The sequence below is a fragment of the Caretta caretta genome, chromosome 5 (genome assembly GCF_965140235.1).
Source record: "Caretta caretta isolate rCarCar2 chromosome 5, rCarCar1.hap1, whole genome shotgun sequence".
Lineage (NCBI taxonomy): Eukaryota > Metazoa > Chordata > Testudines > Cheloniidae > Caretta > Caretta caretta.
In genome coordinates, this window is record NC_134210.1 from 76,488,378 (window position 1) to 76,503,547 (window position 15,170).

Sequence of the window (15,170 nt, forward strand, 5' to 3'; positions counted from 1 at the left end):
CCTTCTTTGTTCTCAGGTAATACTTAATTTAAAAATTAGAGTTAGGGTCCCAGAGAATTACCAATTCTAATTGAGTCTCATCTACTTGTTCTGCTGCAGACGGAAGCTTCTCCCCAAGTTTTCATGCTTCCCAGATGAAGAGTTTAGAAGTCTTATACTAACACCTGAAGATCACTTCTATAAACGGAAAGGATCTATTAAATATATTTCTTAATATCATGTTTTTGCTGCTAGATTATGTTCAGCATCACATCTTGAAATGTTTCATGGACATAAAAATAATGGATTTTAGTATGAACTAGTTCATTATGGAAATTCTTCTTGTCTCACAAGTGAGATCTCCTCAGCATATAACACAATCAGGTCCCAAAGATTTTTAACTGTAGCATATGGAGCAGGTACTCTCTTTGGGAAAACACTGCAGTGTTGCTCTTTTTATAAATTTTATATCTAAGTAAGCTGAGGTTGTGCAGAACATAACAATTTGTAGCTGACCATCTTATTTTTGTTCAAAGCAGGAAGGGTAGGGGGAATCAGAATTTGAGATGTTACACAAAGATCTTTATAATAATAGTTTCAGTCATGCCCATGTCTTTGATAATCTTGGAGAATCCATTAGAAAAATCTGAAGGATTAATCCAAAATGGAACCACCTGCTTTCTCAGTCGAGGTACTCAACAACACCTCTCAACAAAGGCAATCTTTCTGGCCATTTTCTTCTCTTGGAGGCAGGAGGTGATATTTCCAACTTTCCAGGATAGAGGTCAACCCAGATACTCCAGCAACTGAAACAGAAGGCAAACATACTGGTTTAGGACTCTTTCAGACTAAGAATAAAATGAAATGTTTTCCTTTCTACTTTTAGATCAGTTCAATTGTAGAAGCATTCTACATTCTTCAAAAAGTAGTATTCTGTAGAATTTCCAGGAAGTCCCTCTTTCCCCACCCCCTTTCTACTATGGCAATGAACTTGCATCTGCACAGATTTATTTTCAGATATAAGCTCTAACATCAGCACACCATCACTGCATCATCCAGATGCTTTTTTTCCAGGTTGTTTATAGTTCCTGTGAAAACAAGTGGATTCTGTTCTGTTTCAGTGTGTAACAAAAAAAAAAAAAAGATAAAACATAGAAAATACTCTTTCAAGAAATGGCTTCATTTTTACCTTTTATGTTTCATAAATCTCAGAAATGTGAGATCTGGTCACAGTAGTTCTCACTTCCTGTTATTCCAAATACATTATATTAATTTTAATTTTATCATGGTGTATAAGATCAGGTAGGCTGTTAAGATCACATCAAGAAAGAGGGTACTTAGGTCTGTCTTTGATTCAAAACCTAAAACAAAAATACCATCTCTGGAGTTGGCCTATCTTTTGAGTTCACTTTTAAGACTTATCAGGTGTTGATTTTCCTGATTTTAAACTTCTGAAAAAACAACTCTTTTTCTTCCAATAGTCAACTCAGATAGTTGTATCATGACAGTGGAAGAGGGATGTCATCTTTATGCCTTGTGTGATTGTATCAATGTGTGTTTTACCCAGTTTCTTCAAATAACCAAAATGGTTTGGAAATAAATCTAGACAGAACATCTGCATTGCTGACTACAGTATAAAGATGGTGACAGTGAAAGCTTACATATTTTTCAATGGAAGTGAGGTGCAGTGAGAGCACAACATAATCAACTAGATTTTTTTAAAAATCTAGTTGTTTTAATTATCAGGCTAACAGAAACAGTAATGAGGACTACTTCACGTGGTGTGTTAGATTTAAAAATAAAACACAAAAATCAGAGTACTGCTTTAATGTATTCCTCTGGGATGTATGGTGCAGGAAGAGAAGAAGCGCTCTTGTGGTTTGTTCATGGAAAAAGTTGAGTGGAATTGAATTTGAAGTGAGGGTTGAGCGCATCTGGGAGAAGCAGTTTAAGTCCAGACCATCAGGATCCACCTCCTCACAATCGCAGCCTCTCTGGTAGGAGGCAGCAGGTCATCTGAACCTGATGTCTTTGCTAACCACAGCCTTCCTTTGACACCTCAGCTGTAGCAGAGTCTGCCTTACACAGCCCCATAGCTTGCTAGTGCTTGAGTTCGATGATGCCAACTGCAGTATATGAAACTAAATCTAAAATACAGAGAATTTTTCATAAAATTTCAAAGAAATAACTATGTATCCTGTAAAAAGAAAAGGAGTACTAGTGGCACCTTAGAGACTAACCAATTTATTTGAGCATAAGCTTTCGTGAGCTACAGCTCACTTCATTGTAGCTCACGACAGCTTATGCTCAAATAAATTGGTTAGTCTCTAAGGTGCCACAAGTACTCCTTTTCTTTTTGCGAATACAGATTAACACAGCTGTTACTCTGAAACCTATGTATTCTGTGCTTCTGAAAAAAATTAACCTTATTTATGTTGCTACATTTTTGAATTGTCAAATTAATGTTTTTTAATTCTTTATTTTACAGAACTGCTTCCCAGGTTTATCTAATGAAATTTTCACCAGATGGAGAATTCTTTGCTACTGCAGGAAAGGTAAATAATTTTGTTATGACAGAATTATCTTTCTTTAGAAAGGTTATGAAGTAATGCAGACCTTGACTGCATCCATTTTTTGAAAAACGGGAGAAGTAATACTTGTTTTTTTCTTTTTTTATAATTCAGAATGTCAGTAGCTTCCAGAAATTCTTTTATGCCTGCTTTGAGTAATTGGGAAGGCTAAAATTCTTCCAACTTCTTCTTCTAGAAAAGCTATTTAATTCTCCTTACTCGGTTCTCAAAAGAGAATACAAAACTTAATGCTGTGGAATCAGGGAGAGGGAACTCAAGGTGGTCTGATGGGTGCACTGGAAAACTATTGTTTGTCCATGTTGTAGCCTGCAGTGTCTGTGGAGAGTGTGTACATAGGCTATCTAACGATGCTATTAATGCTATCGTTCTTATTCAAAGGGGATTTAAATACTGACATGACATCACAAGCAGGTCCTGTCAGAATGTTCTTGAATCCTGTCCAGAGCCATATTCTGAGAATTGATAATATTGGAAATTAGTTGCCCGAAATATGTTATAATGAAGATCATGTAGCATAAGGTTACTGATAAGTTTCTGAAATCAGGAAATGAAATAAGGTTCCAATAGTAGTAATCTGCTATGTTGTGTATTGATCTGAGTGTTTTTTGGCTAGGTTGCAGTCTGGGGATAGCTGTGCATTTTGGAAAGGGCGTAAAAAATAATCATCTGCTGTACTAACCATGACTGTATGCTACTAAGCACATGATCTGTTATGGAATAAATAGCTACACACAAGTATACTGGAGGCAGAAACTTGCTCTAAGAATGGCCGTAATTCATCTAGTCAGACCACTGTTCTGCATACACAGGCAGAGGGGAACATGCTCATACTCTTGGAGGAGCCGTGCTGGATGACTAAAAAATGACTTTTGGGGCGGGGGGGAAATCTGATTTCTTTTATTTAAAATGGATTCTTAAAATTTCTGTTGAAAATAGAATATAGTACTATTTTCTTTTCAACAATATACCTGTTTAAAATGAAATCTGAACTTAATACAAAATATGTTAAGGTCTAAACTTCTTGTAATCTCTTAAAATGTTTAAAAAGAAATTATATTGAATCCATGAGCCTCTATCAAAAACTTTGTGTTAAAAGGTGCTTTTCTATATAAAGAAAGACGTTTTTCCCCTGATTTTAACTTCTGAGGTCAACCTTTATAAATGTGGCAAAATAGGTTATATGGTGTATTAAGGGCTTGATCCTGAGGGAGACCCAGGGACTGTGCTCCTGGGTGTAAAAGACTGGCAAAGTAACTTAGGAGACCCCTTTTAAAGAGCCTTAGGCAAGTAGGAGCTTAGGCATCAGTCACTTTCACTTAGGCACATTTGTAAATTTCCCCAGGCTGACTTGAAATAATGTTTAAATCACTGACTGCAGTTAATCACTCTGTGTAAGGAGATTTAATTGTAAATGTGAAATATCTTTTGATAAGAGAAGTTTTATGTATCCAAAATATTTAAGGTTGTTTTAATAAAATTTTATATGCTGTTTTGTGTTTAATTAAATTCATTACCATCTTAATGCAACTTGACACGCATCATGCGCAAAATGTTAACTATCTAATAAGTAATATATTGTTCATCATTTACTAACATGCTAAAATGTATAATTAATAAGAATCTGAAAATATTAAGCTGTGTAATTGTTTAAACAAATGTATGTAGGTATAGTGTACCCTCCTAGGTAACAAAAAGATGAACCAAATCTAGTGTAAATGTTCTATTTAGTTGTAAATCAGTATGTTTTAATGGTTATTTGTGCCAATGAGAATGCACCTTTCTTTTGAAAATAGCTGAAGTACAAATGGAAAATTAGATTAAAATCAGTGACTTAAATCAAGGATTTCCACTTGGTGATTTAAATCATCTTGATTTTAAATCAGTCCACCCTGCAGCAGTGTCCTGCAAGGCATTTGCCACTTACTCTTTAGGAAAGGAAAATACTACAGCAGATGGTCTCTAGATTAGGGGGCAACCTATTAGCAACATATTTGAACAAAGTACTAGTGAAAGATTATTGCTTCATCCAGCAGGAAGTGAAGACATGTATAAATGTTTTGTTCACCTTTTGAGAGAGGCAAGGCAGATGAGGTAATACTTATTGGCCCAACTTCTGAAGGTACAGGCTTTTGAGCTATGCCAAGCTCTTCAAGTCTGAGGAAGGAAGGAGAGGGTTCAAGCTTTTCACCTTTATTGCCCTTTGATGGGGGTGGGGGGATGGCAAGGCTTTGGTCAAACTCAAAGGGTAAAAGGTTTTTTTATCCTTGTTCTCTCTCCTTCGCTGCCGAAGCAGGGGTGGGCAAACTTTTTGGGCCGAGGGCCACATCTGGGTGGGGAAATTGTATGCAGGGCAGAGGGTTGGGTTATGGGAGGGAGTGCAGGGTGTATGAGGGGGCTCAGGGAAGGGGGTGGGTGTGGGAGGGTGTGGAGTGCAGGAGGGGGCTCAGGGAAGCGGTGCAGGAAGGTTGCGGACTGCAGGAGGGCACTCAGTGCAGGGGGTTGGGGTGCAGGAGGGCTGTGGGGGGTGCGACGGGGCTCAGGGCAGGGAATGGGGTGCAGGGTTAAGCAGGGGGCTCAGGGCAGGGAGTTGGGGTGTAGGAGGGGTGCGAGGTGCAGGCAGGGAGTTGGGGGGCAGGATGCAGGAAGGATTCAGGCTCTAGCTCGGCACCGCTTACCTAAAGCGGCTTCGGGGTAGCAGCGGCACGCACCCTGGCCCGCGCCGCTCCAGGAGGCAGCCAGCACCATGTCCCTGCACAGCATCTGGGGGAGGGGGGACACAGGGCTCTGCGCGCTGCCCTTTCCACGCTCCAAGTACCTCCCCCAAAGCTCCCATAGGCCGCAGTTCCCCTTTCCCTGCCATTGGGAGCTGTGGGGGGTGTTGCCAGCGCATGGAGACCTCTGCTGCTCCCAGGGGCCCCCGGGACGTGGTGCCAGTTGCTTCGGAGGGTGGTGCGGGGCCTACGGCACCATAGGGGGCAATCCCACGGGCCATAGTTTGCCCACCCCTGCTCTGTAGGCATAGTTAGAGACAATCTGGAGAACTGGACAGTAGATGTGCCTAAACCTCTTCATTATTCTGAATGTCATAGGTGTTTGTGTAGTTTTCTCAAGTCAGTGGCCTGGATTCTCCTGTTTACACAGGTGTAAGTCAGAAATAACTTGGCTGAAGTTAATGGAATTGCACAAGTTGAAACCATGACAGAATACCTCTAGCAGCTTCTCCAGGATCTCCATGCTGTTAGGATGTTCAGACAACCAAGAGGAGGTGGGGACTTGACACTAGCAAGACTGACTAACTACACTATGACTACACTGACTGACTACACTATGACTTCAGTACAAGTTAGGTCACTATGGAGTGAGAGTCGGCCACCCTCTTGAGTGATGTAAGTTACACCACCTTAAGCGCCAGTGCTATGTCAGTGGGAGAACTTCTCTTGTTGGCATAGCTACCACCTCTTGTGGAGCTGGATGTATTATGCCTACAGGAGTCCTCTCTCCTGTCAGCATTGAGTATCTTCACCAGATGTACTATAGAAGTGCAGCTGGACTGGGGTAGCGCTTCTAGTGTAGAGTAGCCCTAAAGGGGAATTCTGTCACCATCTAGGACAGAATCTAGGATTTCTGAAGCACCATTTGGTCTTTGAAAAGCTTTTTATATTGGGCAGACAAGGAAGGCCTGAAGCTTACTGAGTGACTTGAATTCACTGCCACCAGAGAAATGATACGCCTTGTAAAAAGCCTTGTCAGATGATACTCAAGGCTTTCAAATCCATCAACTCGATATCCTCTAGAATCTGTGGAAACTAGTTGAAAATTTTCAGCTGAAATTTCCCAAAGTGTGTGATGTAAATCATCTATTTGAATTTGTGAGCGAGAACTATTGATTTTTACATCACTCTTAATCTTGTTTTACATTTGAACTTTTAATTTACCAACAAGATTAACTTTTAGTGGTTGGTATAACCGAGTACTTGACAGCTAGGAGAATACACTATGCTTATACACATTTATTTAAACAATATGTAAAATTTACATTTATATATACTCTGTATTTTTATATTATTATGTTAGAAAATGGTGAATGATGCACTTGTTTACTAGATCAACTTTTTATTTATAATTAGTGTTAGGCTGCATTTGGAGATTTGAATGCGCAAAAAATGCACAAAATATCATTTAAAAACTTTGTTTATTAGTTAAATAAACCTTAAATGTGCTGGATATATAAGAATAAAAGTTATCATAATGTTATATGTTTGAAATGGATTTAATAAATGGAAGAAGCACTATTTGTAGTTAGTGAATTGAACTGGTTACCATTTCCTCCATATTTTAGAACTAGCAGATCAGATCCTCCCCCTTCATTTTTATTTGTAGATTGAAAGAGAGAGACCATTTTTTCTGCTTTTTCAACTCCCAGTTGGTGTCTCAACTTTTTATGAACATGTAATTGAACTAAACTAGTGGAATAAACTGAAAGGAAGAAAATACTCTCTGCACCCGAATAAGACTTTACTGCTGTCAAAAGCTAGTTTAGCACTTCAACAAAATCTGGTTCCAGGTGCTTAGCCAGTGACTTCTACTAGTTCAGTGGTTGGACTTTCTTTGAAACTTCAGTAGCAAATATACTGCTTGAATATTATCTTTTTTATTTAATTCAAATTATTTTAATAAGTTGTCATTTTAAAATTTAATTTAAAATTTAAATAGGTTTAACAGGATTTAATTCAAATATTCCTATTTAAATTAAAAAAAAAACAACTTTTATTCACCCTGGAATTTCTACTAGGATAAACTTCCTTTTGTTTTCCTCCTTTCTGCTCAGGACGATTGTCTTATAAAAGTGTGGTATAATACCGATAGCTGGCGATCAGCAGTAACACCTCAAAGTTCAAGTCCACAAAAACAAGCACAAGATGTAGATTTTTCGTTTGTTTACTTGGCCCATCCTCGATCTGTAAATGGATTTTCATGGAGGAAGACAAGCAAATACATGCCACGGTCAGTAGCTTAATTGCTTGATATCTGTAAATTGTTGTTCGTTACCTGATAAACTTTCTTTCCAACATTTGTAGTAGGCTTCTTTTTTAAAACTACCCTAGTTGTTCTTCCCTGGAGACCTTGGTTTAAATCCAGTTTCTTGCTGTGCTAATTCAACAATACTAAATTGTGGCTGCTCTGCTGCTTCAGTATTTACCATGTGCTGCCTCACACACCTCATGTTTATTCATTCTGTTGAGGTTCTTATATGCCCTGTTTTCCACAGTTTGCGCACTTCCTGTGAGTAAAAAGTTGTTTCCTATTACCCTGCCAGCAAAAGGCAAACTTGTATTATTATTTTTTAAGATGTGAAGGTGGGAAAGCTCTGGGTGGAGAGAGAGAGAGGTTTTGCATTTAGTTCTGGACAGGAATCACATCTTTTGGTTCAGACACTAAGAAAGTTAGATCCCTACTTAAGTCTTAACAAGCAGACCTGGTGAATGTTCTGACTTCTGCAGTACAGTGTGTATCCAACAGTAGTTAAGCACTCTATCTTTTTGTGCATTATATTGTAGCACCTCCTCTCTTTATGGTCTCCCAGAATCTGATTATAACAAAACTCTCGTTTGTGCATGGCTTCTTACTCATATGTGCAAATGCTGTTACCTCATTGTGGTGTGAAAGATCTCCACTGGTGCTCTATTTACTTGAGTATCCAGTACAAAATCAAAATCCTGTCCTAAAGACCCAACGTATCATGGTGACAGGCACGTTAGGATCTAAATAAAATGGTCATTCACACTGAACCCCAGTTTCCTTCTGTCTGTATCAGACAGTATGCATTTTAATATACCTAAATGTAAATGGATACATTTAGGAACAAAGAATGTAGAATTACAGGCTGGGAGACTATCCTGGGAAGGAGTGACTCTAACTCTTTGAGGGTTGGGCTGAATAATTAGGGCCCTATGAAATATGTTTAGTTGTGAATTTTCTGATTTATTTTCTGATTTAATTTTTTTCCTGTTTTTAAAAAAATGAATTCCATCTTTATGGGTTTTTTTAATACAAATTGTTTGATACATTAACAACAATTCAGTAGCCTTACTATAAATACATAAAAATGTTCAGAATTGGATTGGGAAAAACTGATTTTACCAACAAAAAAAAAAACATACAATTTAAACAGAACATCCTGCAGGTATACAGTATTACAGTAAAAGTAACACATTTTAAATCACTGTTTAAGGTAGCACTCTATAATATGACCAAACTGACATGGCTGAACAATAACACAAGAAGTCCACAGAGATGCGTGTACAGGGGACAGGGAGTGTGTGTCGGCACGCTGTGTCTCTAAGCAAAGCACTCATCAGCCTGAATGCTTGTTCAGATAGCAGCTGGCAGCAACCACTCCGGAGCCTGAGGCTGGTGCGTGGACAAGCACTCCCCTATCCTCCACTTCAGCTCAGAAGAGACCGGGTACACCGGTAGGGTAGGAGGGACATCCTGACATCAGCCCACCTTCCCTCGGCTCTGCACAGCAGATCAGGAGGCTCCTGATCCACAGCAGCTTGACTCTCAAGTGCGGCTCCACATAGCACAGCCATGCAGCCTGCCGCGCCTGCTGCTGAAGTCTTCATTCCGGGGAGAGCAGGATTCCACGTTAATGTTTTGATTCTGTCCGTGCTCTCGCAGATTTCATAGAGCCCTAGATAATCAGCTGAACATGATCTCCCAGTGTGACAATATGACCAAAAGAGCTAATGCGATCCTGGAATGCAGAGAGGGGGGAATCTCACATAGAAGTAGAGGTTATTTTACATCTATATTGGTCACATGCATGATCGTTGCTAGACTGTTTATTTTGTTCAGTTCTGGTGTCCCTAATTGAAGAAGGATGTTGATAAATTGGAGAGGGTGCAGAGAAGAGCCACGCAAATTATAAAAGTGTTAGAAAACATGTTAGAAAACCAGTGAAGGTACAGTAAAGGGGTGAGTAGATTACAGTCTAAGTATCCACATTGGGAACAAATAGTTAATAATCACTTTTTTTAGTAAAGTAAGGTACAACACAATCCAATGGCTGGAAGTTGAAACTAAATAAATTGAGGCTGGAAATAAGGTGTACATTTTTAATGGTGCGAGTAATTAACTATTGGAACAATTTACCAATGCTTATAGTGGATTCTCCATCACTGTCAATTTTTAAATCAAGAGCGGTTGATTTTTCTAAAACATATGCTCTCGGAATTATTTGGGAGAGGTCCTGTGGCCTGTGTTGTACAGGAAATTAGACTACATTATCATAATGCTCCTTTCTGGCCTTGGAATCTCTGATCGTCCTTTTTTGATTATCCCATGATAGGTCACTCTTTGTCCTGCAAATGGAATCCAGTCTAAGACGCACTTTATACTTCTGCATAGATATGTCTGTCTAATTACTGAGTGAGCAGATTACTGTGCAGAGCAACACTTCCATCTTGGTTACATGATCTCTCCAAAGCATTCCTGGGATACTTTTTAAATAACACTGATGGAATACTTTCAGCCTCCGGTTGTGTATTTCTACCATCTAACATGTTTCCAAGTTGTATAATCTCACTTTAGCATGTAGATTTATCTTCTTACTCCTCTTGATGTTTGGTAAATGAGGAAATGATCCATGGACTTTGCCGATTCTTGCCTTTACTACTTTAGTGAGCTGGCTATTAGCAGATACTGTACTTCCAAGATAAACGAAGTCATTGACTCTCTTGTACTCTTGCTCATCTATCACATGTCCACCGGTGTTGGCATCATTTTCTTTGTCAGTATAGGCTTGGTATTCTGCATACTGATATAAAGTCCCACTCTAGCACCTTCTGCTTTTATGCTCACAAATAGTCTCTTCATTCCATCCAAACTGGTCTCCAATATGACTATATTATCTGCAAAATATAAGTCTTGCAGCTTCTCCTGCCCAAACAATACGAGTGACTTCAGCAGCAGCTATTGCCCTTCTCAACATAAAATCTGTGACCATGCAGAAAAGTTGCAGGGATGGTAAGTGGCCCTGCCTTATGCCAGGAACAGTCTTAAACCATTCTGTGTCTACAGTATCTGTCCTGTTACAGCCCACAGACTTGTCATACAAAGCATTTATTAAATTAACAATCTGTGCTGTCCTCTGCTAATTGGCTTTCTTCGAATCCCCTCTCTCTAAGTCCGTTATCAGTGAGTGCAACTGCAGCAGTCTAAGGCCCTTCACAACTGTGCCCTCCTTACTTATTCTGTATGTTATGTTGCCCTCCACTTCTGTGCTCTATGAATGCCAGCCTTGACTGCCCACTTGAATTCCACATACATAGTGTACCACCTCTTATATAGTGAATGTCCTCCATAAAACTACTACCTTGGCAGTCGTCAAATTGATCCTCAGAATTCATCTTTACTATCATGGCTACAGGAATTTGCCATCTGATAATTTTTAAGTTGATTGATTGTGTGTGTACACAAAACAATACCTATTACCAACTAGCAACTCTAGCAACTCTCACATGGAATCACAAAATTATGCCCACAAACTAGATGTATAACCAGAACATGTTCCTGCATCATTTGTTACATCCCCTTTTAGTGTGTTGTCTTAAACTACATGGTAAGCTTGTCTGGGAAGGGAACTTGAACATCTATATAGTTTTTATAGTGACTAGCACAGTAGAGTTCTGATCTTGATTGGGATTTCTTGATGCTTATTATAATGCAAATCATGTCTAGAGGAATAAGCATGGAGGTGGTCACAAATAACTTATTATAGTTCTGTCCATTGTATAATCATGCTGTATGGTTTTGACCATATTTTTGCACACTTATCTATGTCCAAATTTCCATATCTGTAAAATGAGGAAACCTAGCTACCTACCTAGCTTACAAGAGAATGCTGAGGATTGTTAATATTTGTAGAATGCTTCCAAGAAGAAAACCTTATAAAATATTGGCTATCAATATACAGTTCACTTTTTCTATCCAAATGGCTAGTTTTTTATGCTGGAACCAAAGAGCCAATATTGCATAGTTACATAACTGCAAGTTTGAAGTGGCGGAAAGCACATAACAGTGCTGTATTCATGACCGTTCACTAAACTTGTAATATTTAAAATAGTTGCATGATTATGTCCATTTCAGGTTCCAAAGTTTCACCTGTTTTCTGGGGGTATTTGTCAGGTTAATTAAAGAACTTTGTTTTGTAATTTTTTTTAATATGCTACCTAAGTCATAGTGTCATGCGTAATTCTGGAAATTTATAGTTATGTTCTTACCCACATAAAATAATGAAAGGTTTTGGATGCTCAGAATATAACTAGTTTCTTCAACCTGCCTAAAACTTTCTTTCAGTGGTGTTGTATGCAATGTACTGCTGACTTGCTGCAAGGATAATGTATGCCGTCTCTGGGCAGAGACTTTATTACCCAATGATAGTTTATCATGCGCTGGTGGATACAACCATTGGACTGAACCAGTGAACTTAACCAATAACTTCAAAAGAAATGCTTCTAGTAAGGAACGAATGCAAAATGCTTTAGAGGTGAGAACTGTTGGACAGTACTTGTCTGCTTGCAAACCACATCTTTTTTGTATTTATTAAAAAAAATATTTGCTGAATAGATTCTGAGAATAATTCGTTTTATAATTTCTTTGGAAAGCATGTTTAAAAAACAGATAGGGTTGAGTGTAACTTTTAGAGTTAGTTTCTGATGTGAATGTTTAAAATGAAGTAAAACTTATTTTCTTGAACGATCTGTAGTATTCTCTTAAAGTTAATTGTTTCAGCTAACATGCCTTCCAGTATGCATGTTAGCTTTGAAAATGAGCTATATAAAGAAAAATCCAATAGTTGCAGATAAATTTCGGCATCTCTGAGGGTATTAATCACATAAATGGAGAGACAATATATTGAGTAAAGACATTTAAAATACAGAAGAAGTTTGAGTTCTCTTGAAATCTCTGTGTGTCAATTGTGCTAGAACATGTCAGTCCAGGTCACAATTCCTTGCACAACAGCCCTCCTTAGACATCTTAGGGCAAAGGGGACGACAGTGGCTTGAGAGTGTCACTGTCCCTTTTGTCTTAAGGCCAGAACCCTCTCCTTGAGGTCATGAGATAACACCAGGATGAATGATTGGGAAGATAAAGGCTATTGCTGCACTTAATCCATAAGTTATTGGAATGGCGAGATACAAAGTAAAATAGTACCCCACCATGTCCCTATATAGTGTAGCAGGAAAAGGTTGAAATATTCCCCTCATTCTCCATCTGCCAGTGCTCATGTTCTGAGCACTGAGGTAGAGTACTCCATAATTTTTAGTTTAATGTGGGAAATATGGTGTATGATAGAGAGCGTTTAGGGTGTAGATGCAATGGAACCCCAGTTAGGATGGTGCTTTGAAGTACCTGTGATAGGGGTTCTCTGGTAACCTCAGGAGTTGTGGAATGTTCTCTTGCCTCTTTGATAAAGAAATGATGGTATTGTGGGGAGAAGGTTATATTTTTCCCTCTCTTGCTACCTTGCTTGAGGTTTAGGACAAACTGCTTTCTCTAAGGCCTTACGTATTTGTGGAGAATGGCCCTGCCTGCCTGCCTCCTTCAGATGAAAAAGTGCTGAGGTACTTTTGAATACTTGTGGAGAGAAGTTAAGGACACCCAGCTCCTACACAAACTTAGTGGTAGGATTAGATGGATGGTCTTTATGTCTCTCAGATGACGAGCATAAAGCAGAGGATATGGTGTGGGTGATGGTCTGAGTGGGAAAGTTTGAAGTTTCAGATTCTGTGGAACAGAATCTTCTAATGAAACTCTAGCAGGTTGATCCACTGCCAGTGCCTGCAGACGAGCTTTGCAGGATCTGTATAACCCCAACAGAGAAGAAACTTACTAAAACAAGATATTACCACATGCTAAAGCAGCAGTTTTACCAAATCTAGAATCGTTGACCATAACATAGAAATGGAATCTAGAAGACTGCACAGTGCAAGCCCAGAGAAGAAAAACTATTCAACCAGTGTTGGTAACCAGTGTAACAAACAGAGACATAGTTTCTGCCCATTTCAGTCTACTCATATGTTCTAAGTCAAAGGGAATGCAAGAGACAAGATGTTGTTTTCTCATTTTAAAAAAGTGAGGAAAAAAATGGGAGAATGTTATGTAACAGCCTATACCACAAAATTAGGAATGAACAAGAATGACAAATTGAGAAGGGATAAAACCCCAACATAAAGGGTAGTCAAAATCTGGGTAGATTGAGCCGAACTGACAGATATCTGAGGTTTGTCTTTACATTTTTACACTATCAATGCTTGTACAGTTTTTCATGCCAGTGGGGTATTAAATTGTGACAACACTAAGGTGAATAGTACATAGGAAAGTTTGACTTCAGCAATATCATATAGGTGACCATGTCACCTCATGAAAATTTGAATCTATCTTGACTAAAGTTTTTCGGAGGGTCGGGGGGAGTAAGGCAAGTGATTACAACATCTAAGCAAATACTTTGCCTCAGTGTTTAATGAGGAACTTGAGGACAGTGGCAGCATGGTTAACGAAAACTAAGATATGGAAGAAGAAATGACTACCTCCAAGGTGGAAGCCAAGCTCAGTGGCACCCTGTGGGCGGGCCTGGATGATCTCCTTTCAAGAATATTAAAGGAACTGGCACATGAAATAGTAAGCCCAATGGCAAGGATTTTTAACTAATCTGCAAACTTGGGGATTGTATCCTGTGACTGGAAAATTACAAATATAGCGCACATGTTTAAGAAAAGGGCGGGGGGTAAGGAGGGAAGTGATCCAGGAAACTACAGTCCTGTTAGTTTGACCTCAGTTGTACACAAGGACTTAGAACAAATTTTGAAAGAGCGTAGTTAAGGGCATAGTGGTAAGTGGTAATTGGGATAAAATAGAACATGGTTTTACAAAAGGTAGATTGTGCCAGATCAACTTGATCTTCCTTTGGAAAATCTGTTATCTCATACAAAGGAAATCCAGTAAATGCAATCTATCTGGATTTCAGAAAGGGCATTCTATACAGTTCCACTGGGAATTTTGGTTAAATTGGAGAGCTGGAGATGAATATGAGAATTGAAAGGTGGATAAGGAACAGGTTAAAATGGAGACTGTCATGCTGAAAGTGAACTGTCAGGCTGGAGGGAGACTACTCGTGAAGTTCCTCAGGGATGGGCTTGGGACCAGTCTTATTTAACATTTTCATTAATGACCTTGGCACAAAAAATTGGTGTGTTAATAAAATTTGCAAATGACACAAATTTGGGAGATATTGCCAATATAGAAGAAGACAGAAATACTATACAAGAACATCTGGATGACCTTGAAAACTCTTTAAATAGAAATGGAATGAAATAGTGCAAAGGCCAGGTACTTAGGGATTATCAACAAGAATTTTTGTTATAAGCTGTGGAGTTACCAGTTGGAAGCCACAGAGGAAGAGAAAGATCAGGATGACTGTGAGCCACCAATATGATGCAGCTGTGGGGAGGAAAAAAAAAAGGCTAATGCAATTGTAGAAAGCATCAGGTGAGGTATTTCCTGCAGAGATAGAGAAGAGTTGTTACCATTATACAA

General features: G+C 38.9%; 1 protein-coding gene across 3 annotated transcripts in view; it reads left to right on the plus strand.

Moving 5' to 3' along the window:
* Positions 1–15,170, plus strand: part of DMXL1 (Dmx like 1) — a 143,557-nt gene that overhangs the window by 33,737 nt on the left and 94,650 nt on the right. For 2 of the 3 annotated variants that reach the window (XM_048850824.2, XM_048850819.2), the window contains exons 6-8: positions 2,468–2,534; positions 7,399–7,574; positions 11,931–12,120. In XM_048850824.2, coding sequence (XP_048706781.2) covers positions 2,468–2,534; positions 7,399–7,574; positions 11,931–12,120 — 433 coding nt within the window. Of the gene's footprint in view, positions 1–2,467; positions 2,535–5,748; positions 5,957–7,398; positions 7,575–11,930; positions 12,121–15,170 lie in introns of those variants that run through there. The other variant, XM_048850822.2, reaches the window with a different exon arrangement.